Here is a 20,062-nt window from a genome sequence, read left to right on the forward strand (position 1 = left end):
GTCTGTCAGGCATCTACTGTCATTTCCACCCTAGGAGTCTGGAAGTGGACATGGAGCCTATCTGTTTTAGGAAAGCGCACATGGTGGAGAAGGAAACATTGAGATGACTAAATGCGTGCAGTGAGCCATGTGCGGCTTAGGAGATGCTCCAAGGTGCTCAGACCTACTGTTTGGTACAAGACTGTAGCTCATAAAAGACTTTACAAAGGAGGTGTGGTTTGAGATGTCTCTTGAAGAATAAGAAGTTACTAGTAAGCTATACAGTGCCCACGGCAACATGCAGTTTAGAACTGCCATTTGCTTTCCGGGCATCTCTAACAATTTTATATGGAACAGGAGATGCAGGAAATAAAACTGATAAAGGAAGCAGGACTTGTGTCAAGATTTCTTTTGTTTTCCTTTGGTTTGGGTTTTGAAGGCTTAGGAATTTGAGCTTTAAAAAATTCATTTGTTTGGTTTGTTCTAAATTCCAACAACTGAAGCGTACACAAGTAAAAAATGCTCTGTTTGGCTGGGATTTGGAGGCTGGAGGTCCTCATCTCCAACGTGTTTCTGTGCTTCCTGGAATCTCCAGAGCTTCATGCGGACAGCTCACAAGCCATCACTGCGGGTAACATTGAATTACGTGAAAGAAAGTAACTTGTTCAGACTTGCACTGTGAAAAGGTACCTCTTTGCTTCCTTCTGTCCCTCTGTCCTTCCCTCCTTAGGGACTTGCCCATGCTAGGCAAGTCTGCCACTGAGCTACATACTCAGCCCCGAAATATTTTCTCTTGAAGTAAGGAAATTCATAAAGTAGGTAAGAGTTATGCAGAGAAACTAATTTGGAATCCCTTGAGTGGCACAGGTGACAGGTCTGAACTGGGGTGGGACAGTGAGAGACAGGTGTAAGAGAGAAGGTGCTGAAGTATAGGGAGTTCAGGGGAGGAAAAGAGAAGAGACTGGGTGATACTGGGGGGTCTGATTTGGGTCATTGCATTGACAATGGTGCCACTCACTTGAGGGTTAGATTGGCAAAAAGAAGAAGAGGTTGGGGAGCAAAGATAGCTCCTGTGGACAGCTAAAGTTGTGATGCCATTTGAAGTGGCATGTTTAAGAGACAGCCACTTGGCTGCATGGTGGCTGAACTCAGTGCAGAGGGCTGCTTGAGGGCAGAGGTGTACATGTCCTTAGTCTACAGGAGAAAGAGCAGGCAGACGAAATGGAGGAGAATGAAGGTATGGCCTTGGGACAGCAACAGTTGATGGCCTCAGAAGGAATGCCCACTCAGGAGACAAGGAGGGACAAACCAAGTGTTGGGTAGACCTAGAGAGGTCCCCTCTAAAAGACAGAGGTCAGGGAAAGTCAGGGCTGATTTCAAAAACGAAAGCCACCCTTCAAGGAGAGACTTTTCCACCACTTGGGCTACACAGAGGGATGTGCTTCTGTCCTGCTCATGGCTACTGGAGGTCTTTTTTTTTTTTTCATTTAAAATAATAAGCACTTTCAAGAATTCTTCGGCTAAACTGGCACAACCTTGCACATGAGCTAAATTTAAGCTTAAACCAAACACTAATGATCCGAATGGCATTGAGTCCTTACAGGAGTCTGGGGAGAGAGAGGCTGTCCATCTGTCCATGTGCAAGCAGGGAGAAGGCTTACTGAGAGGAGAGGAGGTAACTCTAGGATTGAACACTTATTCCTTTTTAGAATATGCTTGGTCTATTCTCATCTGGCCAGCTTTCCCACAGATGTCATTGAAAAAGAATTACCAATGGAACAAGATCTAACTTCCAGAGCACGTTCCTAAAGTCATGGCTTGCTTCCCCTGTGATTTGGGGAGACGGGAAGGAGAATGTGTTTTGGTTAATAGGAGACTGTCTAAAACTTGGTGCTTGAAGAATGTTCTATGTTACTACTAATGGGAAAATGCCTGCTTACATTCCCCAGGTAAGTCAACCTTGAGGAGGAGCCAACCTTAGTATACTGAGGAATGCCAGTTAATTCCTCTTGTAAGAGGAATATGATTTTGATGCTCTGAAATTTCCTTTTGTTAAATGACTTCACTCTGAAGTTAAGAAATACATATTTTAGGGTCTGAATGCTGACTCTTAAGTTCATTCTTTTCAATATCAAAATAAATTTGTGTGATAGAACCTTTTAATTATGTGGATATATTTCTTTGTATTTTTCTTATATATGTTTGTAAACTTGTTTTCTACATCATTTCTTATTTTTTTTAAAAGACAATTCACTGTACATGTTCAAACCTATTTTTAGTGGTGGAGTCACTCTTAGTAGCTGTGTCTGCATGGAACTGATAGCCAATCACTATCTTTGGAGGAAGTCCTAACCTTTCCTTGTATACCTTTATGTGTAAGTGCTTCTCTGTTTTCACATTCAATGGTTCATATTGCTATCTTTTCACCTTTAGCACTAACATTAGCAACAGCTCCACATACATCATCAGTGTAGTCATCAAAAGAGTCTCCAATAAGGCACAGCAGTGTCTCTAGGCAAAAATGATCAAGGTCAATTCATCCCTGCTGTTTTGGTCAATGTAATTAGCCATTGTCCTCCCCGTTTATTTTTTCATCTTCTAGGCTCAATTCCATCCTTAAAAAGTGAGTAGTTGGGACTGGAGAGATGGCTCAGCGGTTAAGAGCCTTGACTGCTTTTGCAGAGGACCTGGGTTTGATTCCCAGTACCCACTGGGCGGCTAACAACTGTCTGTACCTCCAGTTCCAGGGGATTCAAAGCTCTTTTCTGACCTCTGCGGGCATTGCACAGCACGGATGTACTTACATACATGCTGTACGTCGAATTTACTGCTGGGAGGTGCGTGCTCGGCTTCCAGGCCTGCTGCGGCCCCCTCCTCGGCTGTCCTTATGACCAACTGAGAAATTATTCCTCCAAACTACAGTTTAGGGAATACAAATATTTATTGGGCTTACTAACAGAGCTAACAGAGCATATGATGGCAGTGAGGGGGTACTTACAAAGAATGAGCACCCTAGGGCTGTTTTTTTCTCTCTACATTTTAGCCTGGCCACGGCTTCCTGAACTTGAGTCTGCTGGTCCAAGATGGCTAAGCGCCTTCTTCCTCTCTCTTCCTGTGTCTGTCCTTAGTCTCTCCCCCTCATGCAGTTAAGGCTGACTGATTGGGTGGGAGGGATGACTATCTCCCTCTGTCCCTCACTTCCTACAGAGAGTCTTAGGGTCCAACCACTTTGAAGTAAGTGGGGGAGCAGCCAGAGAAGAAGACATCCATCTGTTGCTGGTTATTCGGAGGACAAGCCCATCCAACACTCCATCCCTTCCTCACATTTTAGCCCGGCACTTACAAACATGCAGGCAATACATTCGTATATATAAAATAAATAAAAATAATAGATAAAATAGTTTTTGAAGTGAGTAGTCACAGCTAGGCATTAAAATACTAGACAACTGGATATGGTTGTATAGAGCCCAAAAGTCTTCAACAGTATCAAACTTAGAGATCAATCGAAGGTTTGCTTGCCAAATTTTGCTTTTATCATTTTTAAAAAAACCACAGTGCCCACCTGTTCTGTAGAGGATGTTTAATATAGTGCTCTGGGTTAGCAACCTCCTGATTAGATTCTGTTTTATCCTCTTCCGTAGGTGGGGGATTAGAAGTAGGAGTGGTTTCCGGTTCCACAGTCGCCATCTTAGATCGATCTCATCATTTCTTATTTTAAAATGCAATAGAAACATAAATTTTAAATGTTATAACATTGACATTCAATAGACTGATCCTTCTTTGGGTGTGCAGTTTTGAGTTTAAACATATGTATAAGCCCATGTAGCCAGCACCGCAATAACAATGTAGAATAGTTCTGACATCCCCCGAAGTTCTCTTGTACCGTTCCTTATCGAGCCTCATCCTTAACAGCTGCTAATAAGGTCTTTGTTGCCGTAGGCCTGCCTTCCTCAGAGTATCATATGGATGGGATCAGAGATTCATCTAAGTGGTTGTATATATCAATCGTTCTTCCTTTTTCTTTTGGACTAGTATTCCACTGTGTGGTTATACCACAATGTGTTGACCCTATGAAGAACATTTAGATTGTTTGTAGTTTTAGCTGATTATGAACAAAGGTGATCTGAACATTTGTGAGCATGCTTTTGTATGGTCATAAATTTTTATTTCTTTAACTACATTATAGAAATGTGGTTGTTGAGTCATATATTAAGCATACATTTAACATTTTAAGAAACTTCCAAACTGCCAAGCATGGTGGCACATGCCTTCAATCTCACCACTCCAGAAGTAGGTGGACCTCCCAGGCTAGCTGGGCTACCAGGAGATCCCATCTCAAAAAAAAAGGAGAGAGATGGGGAGAGAGAGAGAGAGAGAGAGAGAGAGAGAGAGAGAGAGAGAGAGAGAGAGAGACTGTCAGAATGGCAGTATTTTTCATTCCTACCCGCAGACTGTGCTATGCAGTGGTATGGGGTTGTGAGGAGATCCCCTGTGGCAGAGAAAGTGCCTATAGGTCCTTCATAACAGCATCAAGAGAATTACCCAAGTTTTGCTTGCTTTATATAGATTATGAGTTGCATTTTGGGAGGATAGATTTAGCTACAAAGTGCTTAAAAACCATTACTATGTCTGGCGTTGCTGCTTGAGCGTGGCATGTGATGCACAGGCATTCATTCCCTGGAGCAGACGAGCTGGTGCTAAGGGACTCCGTACATGGAAGGCTGTGAGAAGAGGAGTCCCTCAGCCTTTTTTTGTCTATTTGAACATGTCAGAGAGGTCCTTATTTAAGTGTGGTAGGGTGTTAGCATTTTCCAACACAATTCATACCTTCTTTTGTAGTACAAAGGGGGACACACCTGGCAAGCAATCATCCACCTGGAGTGACTGAGGCAAACAAACAGCTGTGCTTTTATTGCCTTGATGATTATCTTCTCATTTAGGACAAGCACCACTGGTTTTTCCGTTTTTCTTTAAAGTGCATATATTTTACATTTTAAACAAATGAGTCAATTTAAAGAAAAATGTCATGTAACTTGTACAGAAGTACAGCATGAATCCCAAGGACAGGTTGGAGTGGCAAGCTCAGGAAGCTCTGAAACTAGGGGCACTGATCATTTTGAAGGACCTGGAAGTTAATTCCTGGCACTGAAGAGCCCCTGGTGGAGCATGTGGCTGTCTCCTGGCTTATGTTTCATGAGCTCATCGTGTGTATAGTTGTCATCTCTTAGAAGAGTCTTCCATTGCTCTTTGTATTTGCAGTGCCCATTTTTCAAGTTTCTTTTTCATTCATTGATTTATCAAATACTAAAAGTCATTGTGTGATAAATAGGACTGTAGTAGCAAACTGAACAGACAGTATCCTATGCTTTGGTGAAACTGTCCTCTTAAACCCATCCTCTTCCTCTCTTGGGCTGTTCACAGTACATGAGAAACAAAGCCTGCTGTATAAAATTGAAATGACCATAAAGGAAAGAAAGGGCTCCAAGATGTTTTGAAAAAATGTTTTATTTTCACTGCATTTGGAGCCACGCATGTATCTGTTGTCCTTTGTGGTCCTCGGTGTGAATAATGTGTACCCACAGATGTGGTGGTACACCAGAGGACTGTTTGAGGCTGCTTCAGTTTTGTGAAATGGGGTGTCCCAGACTACAGGCAGGGCTGTTGTGACTTTCAACACTCACATTAGACATCTTTTAGATTATAAAACTGAATGTTGGCAGCTCATTGTATTTCTTATTTGGACTACATTGTATTTAAAGAATATTAGTGGGTTTCTAGCATATGCAGACCCAGGAGTATTCATATATAATCCTCCCTGCCAATAGATTTTGTTGTTGTTGATTTTGAAAATTCCTGACTCTGGCTTTCCTGAACCATCTTCTCTGAACAGCAGGGTTGGCAGGAGCCCAGTCACAACCATGTTTTGACAGCACATGTCCTCTTCAGGTAACCTCCGCCTTACTCATTCCTGTTATCTGTCTGTCCTAGTGGGTATTGGAATTTGTGACCCCTGGTTTCTGGGTTTCATGTGCTGGAACTGTCTCGAGAAGGTAAGCTTCCTCTCAGGACTGGAGGGCTGAGAGCACTGGTTCTGTGGAAGCTGACTGTCCCTGGGCTTCTTCTCCCAGGATCATGCATGTCACACTGGACCTAGGAGGCACAAATCAGGGTCCTGGTTTAATTGTGGACCCTTTACAGTAGAAATACTGTCTGCTGCCTTACCTGTGTGTCAGAGGTTTCCATTCTAGGCATCAGAAACAGATGCTAGTGAGTTTAAAGAAATGGGCTTTATTAAAAAGATTTGACCAACTCTGATGATCAGAGGAACAAAGAATGCTCTGATAGGATACTCAGGAAACCAGGGCATGTCAAAGGCCAGGGGTGCTGGGAGCTCAGGTACTTGATAAATTGCCTCTGAAGATTTTACTCCCTTCTTCATCATTCCTCCTAAGAATATAGAGTCCTGGAAAAGAGAGTTGGGCTTTCCTATAAAGGAGTCTGAGTGCTCTTGCTAGACAAAGTGGTTGATATAGACAAGAGTTGATATAGACAACAGAAACAACAGATACTCCCTGTATCCCTTCTTGGGCTGGTCATGAAGATAGTAAATATGCACTGCAGAATGCCAGAGAAGAGTGAAGAGGTGGATTTCAAGTTACAGGAGAACCAGATTATGAGTATGCTCTAAGTAAAAATGTACATCACACACAGAAGAAAGTGGTTTCATTTCTTCTAACCCTTGCTTTGGCCCATCCATTAAAGAGTTATAATAAATAATTTGTAATAAATAATAGTTTTAGTAAATTCAAAGGAAAAGACAGTTTTATTTTCATCATACATATTTTTTTTAACGGTTCTTTTTTTTTTCTGGCCCTGACCGCAACTGGGTCAGGGATGAGCCCAGGCTGATTGCTGCTCCTCACAGGGCCCAGGCTCCTTTCTTTGTCATTCAGCCTGGGCCCTCATCAACTGATGCTGAGCCCGGGCTCAGTTCCATTGAGGGGACTTGCTTGTGGTCAGGAATGGGCCCGGTTCATCATATTTTTGACACCATCTCTAAATATGTGCCTTGTCTTCTAGTTTATAGATTTTAGTAAACTAATAGCTATGGATGTTATAGAATCCCTAAAGATTGCACACTAAATTAAAAATAATATTCATAGGGCTGGTGAGATGGTTCAGCAGGTAAAGGCTGTTGCCATCAAGCCTTACAACCCAAGTTTAATCTCTGGGACCAACATGGTAGAACAGAATCGACCTCTGAAAGTTGTCTTCTGACCACCACATTTGCACTATAGCGTGTGTATACACACACACACACACACACACACACACACCAAAAGTAAATAACTAAATAAACGTGTCTGGAGAGATGGCTCAGTGGTTAAGAGCACCTGCTGCTCTTGTAGAGGTCTCTCGTTTGGTTCCAGCACCTACATGAGGCAGCTCATAACCAACTGTGATTCCAGTTCCAGGGGACCCAGCAACCTCCTCCTGTACTTATGTACACATACCCACACGCAAGCACATACAAGTACACATAATTAAAAATCTTAAGGGGCTGGAGAGATGGCTCAGTGGTTAAGAGTACTGGCTGCTTTTGCAGAGGACTTGGATTTGTTTCCAGTACCAACATGATAGCTAACCACCATCCTCAACTCCAGTTCCAGGGGATCTGATGCCCGCTTTTGTCCTCTGTCGGCATTGTATGCACATGGTACACCTATATACGTATAGACAAAACACACACATAAAATTTTTTAAATTTTTAAATCTTAAAAAAATAAAACATTTAAAAATAATGTCACATATTTTAAAGATGTTCATTGAACTATAGTGATTTTTCTGATTTTTATGCCCTTCTTTCTTTATTAGATCTTGATTTGCAACAAGCCAGGAAAATGAAGGACACCCTGCCCCCAGCCTTTGGCATGGGTAGAAATTGAAAGTAACAATTCCAATGAGAGAGGCCTTGCAGGAAGCCTAGGCTGGTGACAGAAACAGAGGGAAATTCAGAGTCTGCTCTTTTTGAAAACAGCAAAACAACTCAAAATGAAGAGTATGTGAAAATCATTTCTAATAATAGCTCATGGTAGGCAATTCCCAGGGGGAAAAAATCGTTGGTGTGCTGAGAAAATGGGAGCAAGAATGTATGGTGTCCAGACGCGTTTCTCTAGGCTATGGTGCTTTGGAGTTTACCCCATGTGCCATGTACATTGATTAAACACAGAATATATGCTGGCCATTTTTGACCATCATTTACCGTATTGATTTGTTAGCAGGGGAACTGTAATAAAAAAGCCATTGATTTACTGTCCTGATTTGCTTATGGGCTTTTTTTATTATTAATTTTTCACTTTTTCTTTCTCTTTTGGGGATCATTTCTTCCAGACAAATGCTGTGCTTCGTGAAGTTAAAAGAGAGGGCCTCCCAGTGGAACAAAGGAGTGAAATTCTGTCTGCCGTCCTGGCCTCACTCACCATGCGCCAGAACCTGAGGAAGGAGTGGCATACCAGGTTAGTGCTGCTGCGAGACAGGCTTTGCTGTCCCTGAGAGACAAGAGCTACGCTTGGCTAAGCTCCTGTCTCCTGCTGGTCTGTCCCTCTTGTTGAGGGGCCATAGGAAATGAGCAAGTTGAAGACATTTTTCAGCTAAAGTTAGCTTTCCTGTCCATGGTGACCTCATTGATTGTAATGATCCCTGACATCACCCGTGTTGTATATAAGCTCTCCATGGGTGTAACATTTAGCTTGCATGCTTATATCTTGAGAATAATTTAATCTAAGTGCCTCATGCCAAAGTGCCCTTTCCAATCAGTAGTCTAAAGACTAGCCTTGCTATTTAGGTAGGCAGATGCCTGTGAAGTCCACAGAGTATGCTCTGTCACTGTAGGCGGAAAGACTACTTGGAAGTAGTCTATTTATCAGCCTCATTTTTAGAACTGATCAAGTAGAAATTATTTTTGCTTCAACCCAGTTTCTTTCTGTATGGAGGTACATGTGGTTGCATTCCTGTCACTGGTGGGAAGTTTGTATAAGTCATCAGTTCTTATAGAACTGGGGCTTGCAGGGTAAATGTAGTGTTACCCCGCTCCTTTCTGAAGAACAACTGGTATGTGGTAGGTTGTATTGAACTCCTCCAAATATTGGAATTACCCTTTTACATGCATAGCTGCTAAAAATTGTCATCCATCTCTATGCAAGAGGGAGAGGAGTCAGAAAACTGCACTGTACCTCCTTTCATAGTCTTATTTGCTGAGTGCCTCGGAGTCAAGACCATTTTTATTGATAGCTGTAATAGTCACTAACACTTTGTACAACAGATTTTACAGTAATTGATAGCTTTACTAGCAATAATTATCATAAAAATAGGTTCATCTGACAAGGCTGAAGACATGAGCATTTTCCAAGAAAATCAGACAGTGTGAGCTATTGATTTTCATTGGGTATCAGAACACTGCTTCCTCAAATGGTGTGTGTGCTTTATTTATCATTTATTCTCAGTAATTAAAATTTTAGTCTTCTGCCGGGCGTGGTGGTGCACGCCTTTAATCCCAGCACTCGGAAGGCAGAGGCAGGTGGATCTCTGTGAGTTCAAGGCCAGCCTGGTCTACATAGTGAGTTCCAGGACAGCTGGGGTTACAGTTTTGATTATTATATTTATTAAAGTATATATTTTATTAAATGATGAAATGTTGACCTTGGGGCATGAGAAAAATTTCTTTATGTTTGCCACACTCTTCCTCCTGGTACTACTAATTAAGTCAGAAAGGAAGACGAACCCATTTCCTTGTAATCTCTCTCCCACACCCTTCCCTCTAAATTCAGCATGGTACAGAATGCTCGCACATTGAGAAATAGCTGTCTTTTGTTGAGTGCGTATAGTTCATTAACAATACTTTCCTGAGACACCAAATCATCAGATGATGTGGCCAAGATTGCCTGTTTAAAAGGAGTCTGGCTTCAGTGTTTCTGGCCCTTACTGCTAACAGTTTAATCAGGAGCTGGAGCCAGTGTTGAAGTTGATGTAGTCTACCATCTGAAACAGAAATTCTCAAGTCCTTTGTAGCAGGGGAGGAGCAAAGAAAGTGCTTAGCCGCTGACACTGTGCAGACCCCTTAAAACCAAACACCTGAAAGAAAATTTCAAGACAACGATGTCTTGAGAGCTCTGAAGGCAAAGTGTCCTCAGAGTATTAAATAACCGTAATCCTCCCCCACCTTCTGCTCCCCCATTTGATGTTTCCTGTCTCGGTGCCCTGTCTCAAAGCTTCATCCGTATGAGCCAGATAAACAGACGTCACCATATCACTCCTTCCTCATCAAAGCATCACCCGGCGTCTGACATAGGCTGGGCCTTGCATAACCGTCTAGTAGGCAGTGGTAAAAGTTATAAAACATCCTGGCCAGTGCCGCTCTCCTGAGATGCCTGGGTTTTAAAGACGGGCCTATTGTGTACTTTAGAATTACACGAGGAAAAATGTGCTTTGACAGAAAATAATTAGCACTCACTAGAGGCCAAGCAATAGGTTATAGCATTTTACTTTCATCAAAGCTATCAGGGGATCAGTCAGATTAGATAATGGAAACTTTTTTCTTCTGAATGTTACATATAGATGACTCTAATTATCTTATATTGAACATCAGAGAATGCATTATGAACTGTACAACTTCAAGAAGTTTAAGGTCAGCTGAGACTCCGCAGCTGGCAGTAACTTCGAAGTAAGTCCACCATCATAAGCCCTTTCTTTAGCAGGTTCATCTATGATCATGATCTCAAGAGAATATTTTCAGTGAAACTTGTAGTTATAAAATCTGTTTCCCTCGCTCAGGCCAGGAATAGAGCCATTGTCTGGGACTCACTGCAGTCTTTGAAACTAAAAGCATATGTTCCTCACAATTTAACTTCTTGAGGAAAGTGTCATTTCCGCAGTGACTTAGGGTAACCGAGTTTGTCACAGTGTCACATAAGACTGAGATTCTAGAGGCACATCTGAGTACTGTGGGTTTGCTTCCCCACACTCAGTAATCCCATAAACAGCCCTCTCCAAATAGGCTTATTAAGGCTGTCTATTCACTTCCCAAGAGTTGAATGATCCAGAATGCATCGGCAGTGCTGTGTGAATGTGGGGTAAGTGTTAACAGAAGTGGTACCGAATTTCTGAAGATTTGCCTTTGTTTATACAGTCCACTCAGCCTGATGGACAGCTTGTTATAGCTTTTAAAGAACTGGGCAAGCCCTCTGGTCTGACCCCTTCTTGACCTCCACAGCCCAAAGGTCAGTCTGCAGCTAATAAAATCTGAGACTCTTAGGGTCTACTGTAGGAACAGGCAGAAAAAGAGCAGCTGCAAAGACTGGGTATCCCAGGATCGGCTGCTTTGGGGTCAGTGTCTGATAATGAAAATGATTACCAAATTATATGGAAGTTTAACCGCAATAGTGAGAGAGAGGAGGGTGGAGCCCAGCGTATTAGGTTTGATAAATGAACTGTGAAGAGGCCCATCTGGCTCTCAACATCTTTTCTCCCCCTCTTTCCCTACCAAGGGGAAACATTTTAAAATAACAGCAGTACATATAGGCTCAATGACCCATGCACGGAGCTGGAATGGATTAAGATTTAATGGTGACAGTGGAAGGAATTATCATTTAAAAAGTATACCCAAGTGAAGGTACAGTTCAGTGTCTACTATGCCTGACTTGTTTCTCTAGGTAAGATATAAAAATCAGTGCCTTTGTTTATTTTATACACATCTCCAGCATCTTGCCTAGATTGTTGAAAAATTTCAGGGCATTGATGGCATAATTACTCACCTTCACCTTCAGGAATGAAACAGACCCCCTTTGCCTTGCCTATGTCAGAACCAAAGTTTTGTTTCTGCCTGCTTGCTCAATTTTAGTGATCTAGGTTAATCAAAATGTTAGAGAAAATGCTTTACAATGAAAACCAACATGTGGAGTCCGTTCCAGCATCTGACTCTTCACACTGGCTCTGTGCATGACTCACGGGCACTGTTTTATTCCAACCACAACCTGGCAGTTTTTCTGGGAGAAGATGCACTATTTGTCAAGTGAGTGAAGTTTGTTCCCTAGTCTTCCATGAATGTGCAGTGTCCTAAATTCAGGCTTGGGCTGCTGAGGACCAGAGAGCTCTGTTATCTCTGTAGAGATGATGAACACGTCACGCCTCTTTCAGAGACAAAAATGTTTTTATTCATTAGGCATCTGTTTGTATATTTGTATACTTAACTATGTGGGAAATATTGCATGTGATGTTGTGCATCTGATGGAGTGTGCTCTGTGGCCAGTTTCAGGGCTTTTCTGGGGATGAGAATGTCACGGGTTCCTAGAAAGAGGCAGTCGAAAGCAGTCAGAGGAGCCACTGCCGCCACAAAAGTGGAGAACTGCTCTGACCTGCTTAGCGAAATGTTTACTCAGCCAAGTATGTAATCATGCAGGTTTTAGAAGACTAGAATTGAAGGCTCGGCACTGAGTTGCGTTGTCTGCATAATAGAAGCCTTGCGTAGACTGTAATCATGTTAAAAATAGAAAGGGAAAGCTTCTAAACATTACCCAATGCTAGCCTATTTTTCATCCTTGGTTTTGACTTGACTGTATATATAGGGGAGAAGGGGGAGCAAACAGAAAGTCGGGTGAAGAAGGCCGAGGAGCACTTGCAGAATTAACTGCTTTTCACCATGAAGCAGCACCTTTACTTTTTGCTATGTGAGATGCAAGCACAAAAGACAAAAACAAGCTCATTAGAGGCTTTAAAAAAATGAGTTATAATCCCAATAGCATAAAATGTCGTCTAAGCTAAAGCCCATCATTCTGAAGTATGGTGAGTGGTTTTTGAGGCATCTATACAAGGCTGTGCCGTCATCACCACTGTCTGAGCACAACACATTCTCTTACCCAGGAACAACACCCTGGTGTCTGGTAATCACTACTCTCAATTTTCCCTTCTCCCCAAAGTCTTTGGCAACCACTAATTTACTATCTGTATCTATAGATTTCCCTATTCTGAACAATTTTGTAAATAGCGCAGATTTGGCTTCTTTCGTTTAGATAATGATTTCAGGGGTTTACCTGTGTAATAACATGTAAGTACGTCATTCTATTTATTTATTATTTATTTATTTGTTTGTTTTTCATTAGTGTATATGAGCGTTAAGCCTGCATGTGTGTACGTGCACCTGTGTCGTGCAGTGCCCACGGAGGACAGAAAAGGGTGTAGGATCTCCTGGAACTGGAGTTATGGACAGTTGTTAGCTGCTACGTGGGTGCTGGGCGAACCTGGGTCTTCTGCAAGAACAGCCGGTGCTCTTACCTGCTGAACCATCTCTCTAGCCCTAACTTCATTCTCCGTAATGCTAAATAATATTCCTTTGTATGAATATGCCACATTTTACCTACTTAGCTATCAGTTGATGGATATCTGGGTTGTTTCCATTTGGGGCTGTGCTGAATAACACTCATCTGAATGTTCATGTGCATATTTTGATAGAAGGTTATAAAAGGAAATAGCTTAGGGCTGGGAGTATAGTTCAGTGATTGATAGAGCATGTTCTTAGCATGTGCCGTCTGTCAGAGAGAGAAGGTCTGTATTCTGTCCAGTAGAGTCAGGCTGAAGCTTATGTGGCTTCAGGTTTCAGATGCTCCAGGAAGCTCCTTTGTCTGGGATACCTGCTGGTGTCCTGAACCTCAGTGACTTCCCATTTGGGCCACAATTCATTTTCTACTCTGAGGAGTTATAGTCACAATAAGTGTAGTTTGTACCTCTGAGGTGCCCTGATCATGTCTGATGCTGTCCTTCATGCTCCAGAGAGTAACTGTTTTTTGGAGTGGGCAGTTAGTTAACTGGGCACTAAGAGTTGTGGCACATGTCCATTAATAGCTCAGTTTGTGGGTACTGTCAGAGCTGCATGGGGAGTAAGAGAGAGATTTGAGGAGAATCAGGGACGTGCTGATCTATTGTTCCCCATCAGTGTTTTTCTTTTACAATGCATCTGGGTCTTCTTTAGTTATTACAGTCTCCGCTTTCGGCCGCCCTTTGTGTCAGAACCAGATTACTCCATAAAACCTGATAACTCCATAAAACCTCTTCAGAAATGTGTTAGGAATTGAAACATTGTATGAATTAAGAGCCAGGATTAAATGAATGAAGAGATAGGAGTTAGAATTTTTCCAAGATATGGCCATCTTATCTTAAGGTGGCCAGCATTGTGATTGGGATTGCTATTGTTGCTGTCATTATTTGAACAGTTTTATGGGGACAAAAGTCAATTGATTTCTGTACATCTTATTTATAAAATCAACACGTGTGAGCTGGGCCTCTGGCACATTTCTAATTGTGACTGGTCCTTTGCTGTTCCATGAGCAGTACTTCTTAAATTTTGGAGGAAAATAATTATTCACACATTCATTTATTCAGAAAATATTTACTAGGGACCTGCTGTTTTCCACGCACTGTTCCAGGCTCTGGAAACAACTGAAGACCATTCCTCCCATGAGCTTCTGGTCTGGAGGAGTGATAGGCACTGTTTTCCCCCATGGAAGTCTGCGCAATGTTTTTATAAAATGTGCAGAGCTGCCACATCCTGCATATTGAAGAACACTCAACAAAACGAAACTAAAGCATTCCTTCAGATTAAAGTTAGAAGTTTTTCCTGTCTGATCTTTCTCATAAAGTGGTCACTTGTGATAACTCTTCTCTTTGTAGTTGTAGGGGGTCATGTCTGTGGAGTTCTCCTGGGACACCTGTGTTCCCAGGAGTACCATCCGAGGGATTCCACATTAATTGCCCCTTTGATTATCTGCACCCTGTCTCCCAGTTACTTTTCCAAGAAATGCACCACTTTTAAAGTCTTCACTTTAGGAAAAGCTTAAATTCTGTCCACATTGTAAAGAAAATTCCCCCTTGCAGAGCACTTGAAAAGCCACACTTGTGTCTTGGATGTTGGTAGATTCTAGTGACAATGTACCAAGTCCTTTCTCAGTGGTGTTTATTGTTGCTGTGACTGATGTTGGTTCTGGAAATATTTATCCAATGCTTCCCTATACTAGCTCCCATCCTAGGCCCCAAGGAAATAGAGATGAGTAACAGTAGATTAGGAGAAATGATTTATATAATATAGGAGAATAAATACTCTGAAAGGGATTGAGTCATTATTCCATGGAAACGCAGATCCCAGGGAAGGCAGATGGAGGTTCTGCCTAGGTGTTCCATGTGCTGGCCAGTGTGAGGATGACTGTTCCACTGCCAAGTGTGCTGGCTACATGTGGGCAGGTAAACTACCTGTTGTTGAGAGTAAGCCAGAAATAGAGGAGAAATCCATGCATGAGTACAGGTCATTGGATAAAATCTGTCCTCTCCCTGAAGGTTCCTTGTTCTCAATGTTGAATGGAAAAAAAGTTTTCTTCCAGAGCAATTTGTATTAATAGTGTGTTATTGGCTGCATAGATTCTGAGTCAGGTTGCCTGGTTTTGAATCTTGGCTCTACTTCTATAATTCCAGGTAAAGTACAATTGACGGTTTTAACTAGACAAGCTACTTAACCCCTTCTGCCTAGAGGTAATAATGTAACCTGTTGCATAGGGTTGATTTAAGTGAGTTCCTGAAACATGAGAGGTAATCCATAAAAATCACCATCACCATCATTTTTAGGTCAAAGCAACAAAGTGAAGAATAAACCCAGCAGCCAGGTTTGGTGGCTTACATCTTTAATACCAATACTTAGGAGACAGAGGCAAGTGGATCTCTTGAGTTTGAGGCCTGTCTAATCTATGTAGCAAGTTCTAGGCTAGCCAGGACTACATAGTGAGACCTTGTCTCAAATAAACAAAACCAAGTCCCTCATCCTTTGGATGGACATCCAAAACTGTTCTCTCCTTTGAGAATGTACTGATAGAAAGTCCTAGACTCCTGATGGAGGCCTGATATGCTTACGGGGTATAGAGAGAGAATCTGGACTGGGCTTGTGCTAAGTACAATCATCCAGAATTGACAGACACAGGTCTTGATTCCAGCTTGAATCCTATCAGCAACTGGCCATAGGAATCCAGGTATGTCACAGACACTCTGAACCTTTTCAACTTCACCTAAAACACAGTGTCTCGATCCACATTACCTGGAAGGCAGATGGCATCTCCTAGCTCTGATGAGGTATGACTCCCTGTTAGATCCTAGAGAGCAGCAAAGATGGGCGCCTCTCAGAGTGGCTTTCTTCCTCTTCCCTTGAAGTTGGGGATAGAACCAGTTCTGACAATAGCAGATAACACTGGTTGAGAACTCCTTGCATGCCATGCAGAGTTTTCAATCTTCTCTGTGATGACAACACAAGCATAAGATGCAGTGTACCTTCCCTGAGGTACCAGCTAACTAGTCCATAGCAGAAGTGAAATTTAAGCCAGCATGCCCTGGCTCAACTGCTAGGAGCACAGTGACAAAGTTTTGTCAGTTACTCGCATAACTCAGTATGTTAACTTCAGTCTCACAATACAGAACTTCTAGTGTCTTCCAGGACCCTTCCCTTCCGGGTGTGGGGATAAGCAGGTGCTTCTCTGTGAATATTATTTCCTCTGGTACCTAAGCACACCTCACACTTTCCTTTGTGAATGCACCTCTCTATGAGACTGCCGTTTCCAGTCCCTGCTTTATGAATCTCCCTACCATAAATCCTTTAAAGGAAATTTCTACCTTTATAACTGTATTGTTTCTTTAAATTGGTTACAATGTTTTAGGCGGTAGGAGAGTAGGGAGAAAGATGAGAACATCAAATCTTAGCCTCCAAGAATCTATACATCCTCTAAGTCAAGTAATTTTGGGGTGTGTTAATCAAGGCTGACTTGAGTAGGTGCCCTAAGGTGAAAGGGTAGCAAGTTATCGACTCCATCACGGGCTAGTCATCAGCTGTACAATATGTTTATATCTAGGAAACAATTCACTGCACATAAAGATTAATAATTTTATTCTATCTCAGGGGTATCCCCAGTGTATTTTACAAATTTTACCCTGTAATGAATATTCCAGGTTACAGATAAAAGTTTCACTCTGCCTTTCAATTTAGAAAATAATGGGGGAGGGGAGAGGAACAGTGCTGTTGGCCTGTAGGGGACACTGCTGCATCATTTATCAGAATTCCTCATTATCCTGTCCCAGGACAAAAGAAACAAATCAGAAATTAAAAATAGGTCAGTCACCTTGAAATTGCTCATTAAAATTATTTGGCTGGTCCCAGTGTGTTTAGCATGGTCACAGTTTCTCAAGTCTTGGTCAGGGTGTTTAGGATCCAGGCATGGACTAGGAAGAGTTGCCATCTCAGATAGATGACAATGATTGGAGTGGCTCCTGATTAACTTTTAAATTGACCACTTTTAAATTGAATACACTTTCATGTCTAATTGATTATCTTAATTGGTTATTAAGGTATGCCCAAGTTTAGTTGAAATGCTTCAGTTCAGTGGTATTCTCAGTATTTACTGTAAATTCTGGAAGGACCTTTTAGAAGTTCTGATTCTCTTTTTACCCATCATTTTCATTAAGAAAATGCAGTCATAGCTTCATGGAAAGCCTCTGTTGGGCTCAGCCTAAGCTCTAGGAAGCACCCTGCTCAGTACCCCAATAGCTCCTGGTTTAGTGTGCATCTTTCTAGGCAGCAGACATATCCCATGATTTTGCGACCAAACCCTCTACCCCCCTGCCTAGCTCTGCCCTTTCCTCTCTCTGGATCTGGGGCCTGTGAGGTGACTGGGTTGTGCTGACCATGTGCACAGTGATGATGCTGCTAGCTTGCTTCCTTCCCAGTTTCACCATCAATTACAACATGTGCTTCATCCAGTTGGTGCTACCCTCCCAGTGTTAATTATAACCTACAAGACTGTTACAGTTAATTTTATGGCAAGCATATTGTCTCTTCAAGGCTCCAGAGCAGCTCATAAATTATCGTGAAGGTAAAATGTAACTTGGGGAACTAGTTATGAAAATTCCATCCATCTCGCTTAGGAGCTGCAGCTGCTACCGTCAGCTGCCTCGCTGATGCATCATGAAGGAATTATGGTGGGTCAAGTTTAAGAGGGTAGGCCCAGGCTGTCACAAAGGAGAAAGGCTGTCCTGGCCCTGTCAAACAAGTGCCTTTTACCAGTCCCTGGTGGTTTCACTTTGCAGTCAGGAAGAGGCAGGCAGCACAGGTGGACGGTCCCCAAGCTGTCTGTATTCATTACTTTACAGAAACTTGTAGATAGGCAGGTCCAGAGACCTTTCCTCTTCTCTAGTGTCATGATGTTAGGCATCATCTGCAAAGTGTGAGGGAGATAACTTTATAACTAACTCTGGGCTGGGTCCAGGAGCCCAGGTAAGCACAGAGGCAGACTCTTCTGGGGCCAGTCCCTCCAGCAGCCCCTTGCTGGCCTGCTACACAGTGATTTCTATCTTGCAGAAGTCCTAGACTTGAGTGAACATTTTATTTGTGGTTGTTATTTTTCGTATAATCTGATAAAGTGAGATTTCACTGTGAACAAATGTACTCTAAAATTGCCTACTAAATAAATTAGCAGGTTATCTTCGTAGGATAATAAACACACTCCTTTTCTATTTCCTCGCACGAAGTTGAAGCTTTACATTTCAGCCCTCGGGGCTTCAGCATTATTATTTTTAATGACTGAACACAAGTCTTTCATTTAGCTTGTTTGTATAGTTACTGTAAATGATCTTTCTGCTGTTGGTTCTTCATTTATGATTCTGCATGTTATGCCAGCTTTAAAAGCTTTGAGGGGCCTCTGAGAATTGGGAGCTGTATTAAACACAGCATCTTCTAGAAGCACTAGAAACAGGCTACGGCAGAAAAGTCAGAGAGGGTGTGTTAAGAAGGTACGCCTGTGTGTGTAAATCCAAGTGTGGGTTTGAGTGTAGCATACACAAACAGTGCCAGCTTGGCTGGCAGGTAAGAGCTTTCAGCATTGTGGAGTAACAGCCACTCCCCAGCCGATGCTGCTTTTTCCCTGTTTGTTTCTGAGCATTTTGATTGCATTTGTACATCTACTAGCTTCTGTAGCAATGGACCCTATAACCACTCTACCTGCACTCTGTAAATAAGCTAAGGAGACCTGGCCTTGAGGCCTAAGAGGGCATGTGCCTCAGTGAAATACAGAGAAAGTATTTGTCTGAGCTCTTGCTGATGAGGCAGGACAGTTGGATATTTGCATTTTCCATTGAGTGCAAATTCACTAGCAAACTCAACTGTCCTGTCCCATGGGTCTGGCAGTAGCTGAGATGAATGGAGCCTTAGTGGGGCTGGGGTGGATGGGGATTTCACACCCTATCTGCAGTGGACCCTGTTCAACCCTGCAAGAAGCCAGGATCCCATGTTCCTGGGTCTTTCCCAGTTTCAAGAAGAAATTCAAGCTCTGCGAATATGCTTATGAAGTCTCCCAATTATTTTAGCATTTAAATAATGTTAAATATTTGTGACTGTTATTCATGTTAATTTAAAACATGTCTGAAGCTGGCTAGTGTGAGCAGGAGTCCAATACAGAACGCATGTCCAAATGCTTTGAATTAAAACCTTCCTTGGTCTTCTCACAAGAAGACTTTGACCCTGACCCGGAGACCAGAACACAATCTGGGTGCTGTCTCTGTGACCTGGTAATGCTCTTCTCTATATAGAATCTCACTCAACAGAAATACTTATGTGTATTTTATTTTATTTAGTTTTTGCCTTGATCTTGGCAGTTTTTCATTTTTCCCTTTCCAGAAGATATGAGAGCTTTCTAGTGGGACTGGATGTTTAAGATGCTCACTGTCACCATAAAAACGGTAACTGCAAAAATGTTGGCAGCGTCAAATCCAGTGAAGAGTTTGATTCTAGAAGGGAAGGGCCAGGACTTCACTGCCAGGGAATGACCATTTCTCTGGCTGCTCTCTCAGGGCACAGGCAAAGCTAACTCAAAGACATCATGTGGTCAGTATAATGTTTTACTCCCACTGCTCCAGACTGCTGGTCACATAGAGGTGTGGTTTGGGAAATGTTAAATACATGTGGATTTGATCTTCTAGAGAGAAGGAAAATAAAATGATTGCTTTCCTTTAA

The 20,062-nt window shown here is 42.3% G+C and overlaps 1 protein-coding gene and 1 pseudogene across 1 annotated transcript in view; one reads left to right on the plus strand and one right to left on the minus strand.

Annotated features, from left to right (window-relative positions):
• The window catches only part of Fto (FTO alpha-ketoglutarate dependent dioxygenase), a 457,526-nt gene that overhangs the window by 270,892 nt on the left and 166,572 nt on the right, over positions 1-20,062 (plus strand). The window contains exon 8 of the mRNA XM_017797386.2: positions 8,371-8,495. Within this exon, the coding sequence (XP_017652875.1) occupies positions 8,371-8,495 (125 nt within the window). The remainder of the gene's footprint in view (positions 1-8,370; positions 8,496-20,062) is intronic.
• Positions 2,230-3,826, minus strand: LOC103731690 (annotated as a pseudogene).

The sequence above is a fragment of the Nannospalax galili genome, unplaced genomic scaffold, assembly GCF_000622305.1.
Source record: "Nannospalax galili isolate Female #2095 unplaced genomic scaffold, S.galili_v1.0 scaffold274, whole genome shotgun sequence".
Taxonomy (NCBI): domain Eukaryota; kingdom Metazoa; phylum Chordata; class Mammalia; order Rodentia; family Spalacidae; genus Nannospalax; species Nannospalax galili.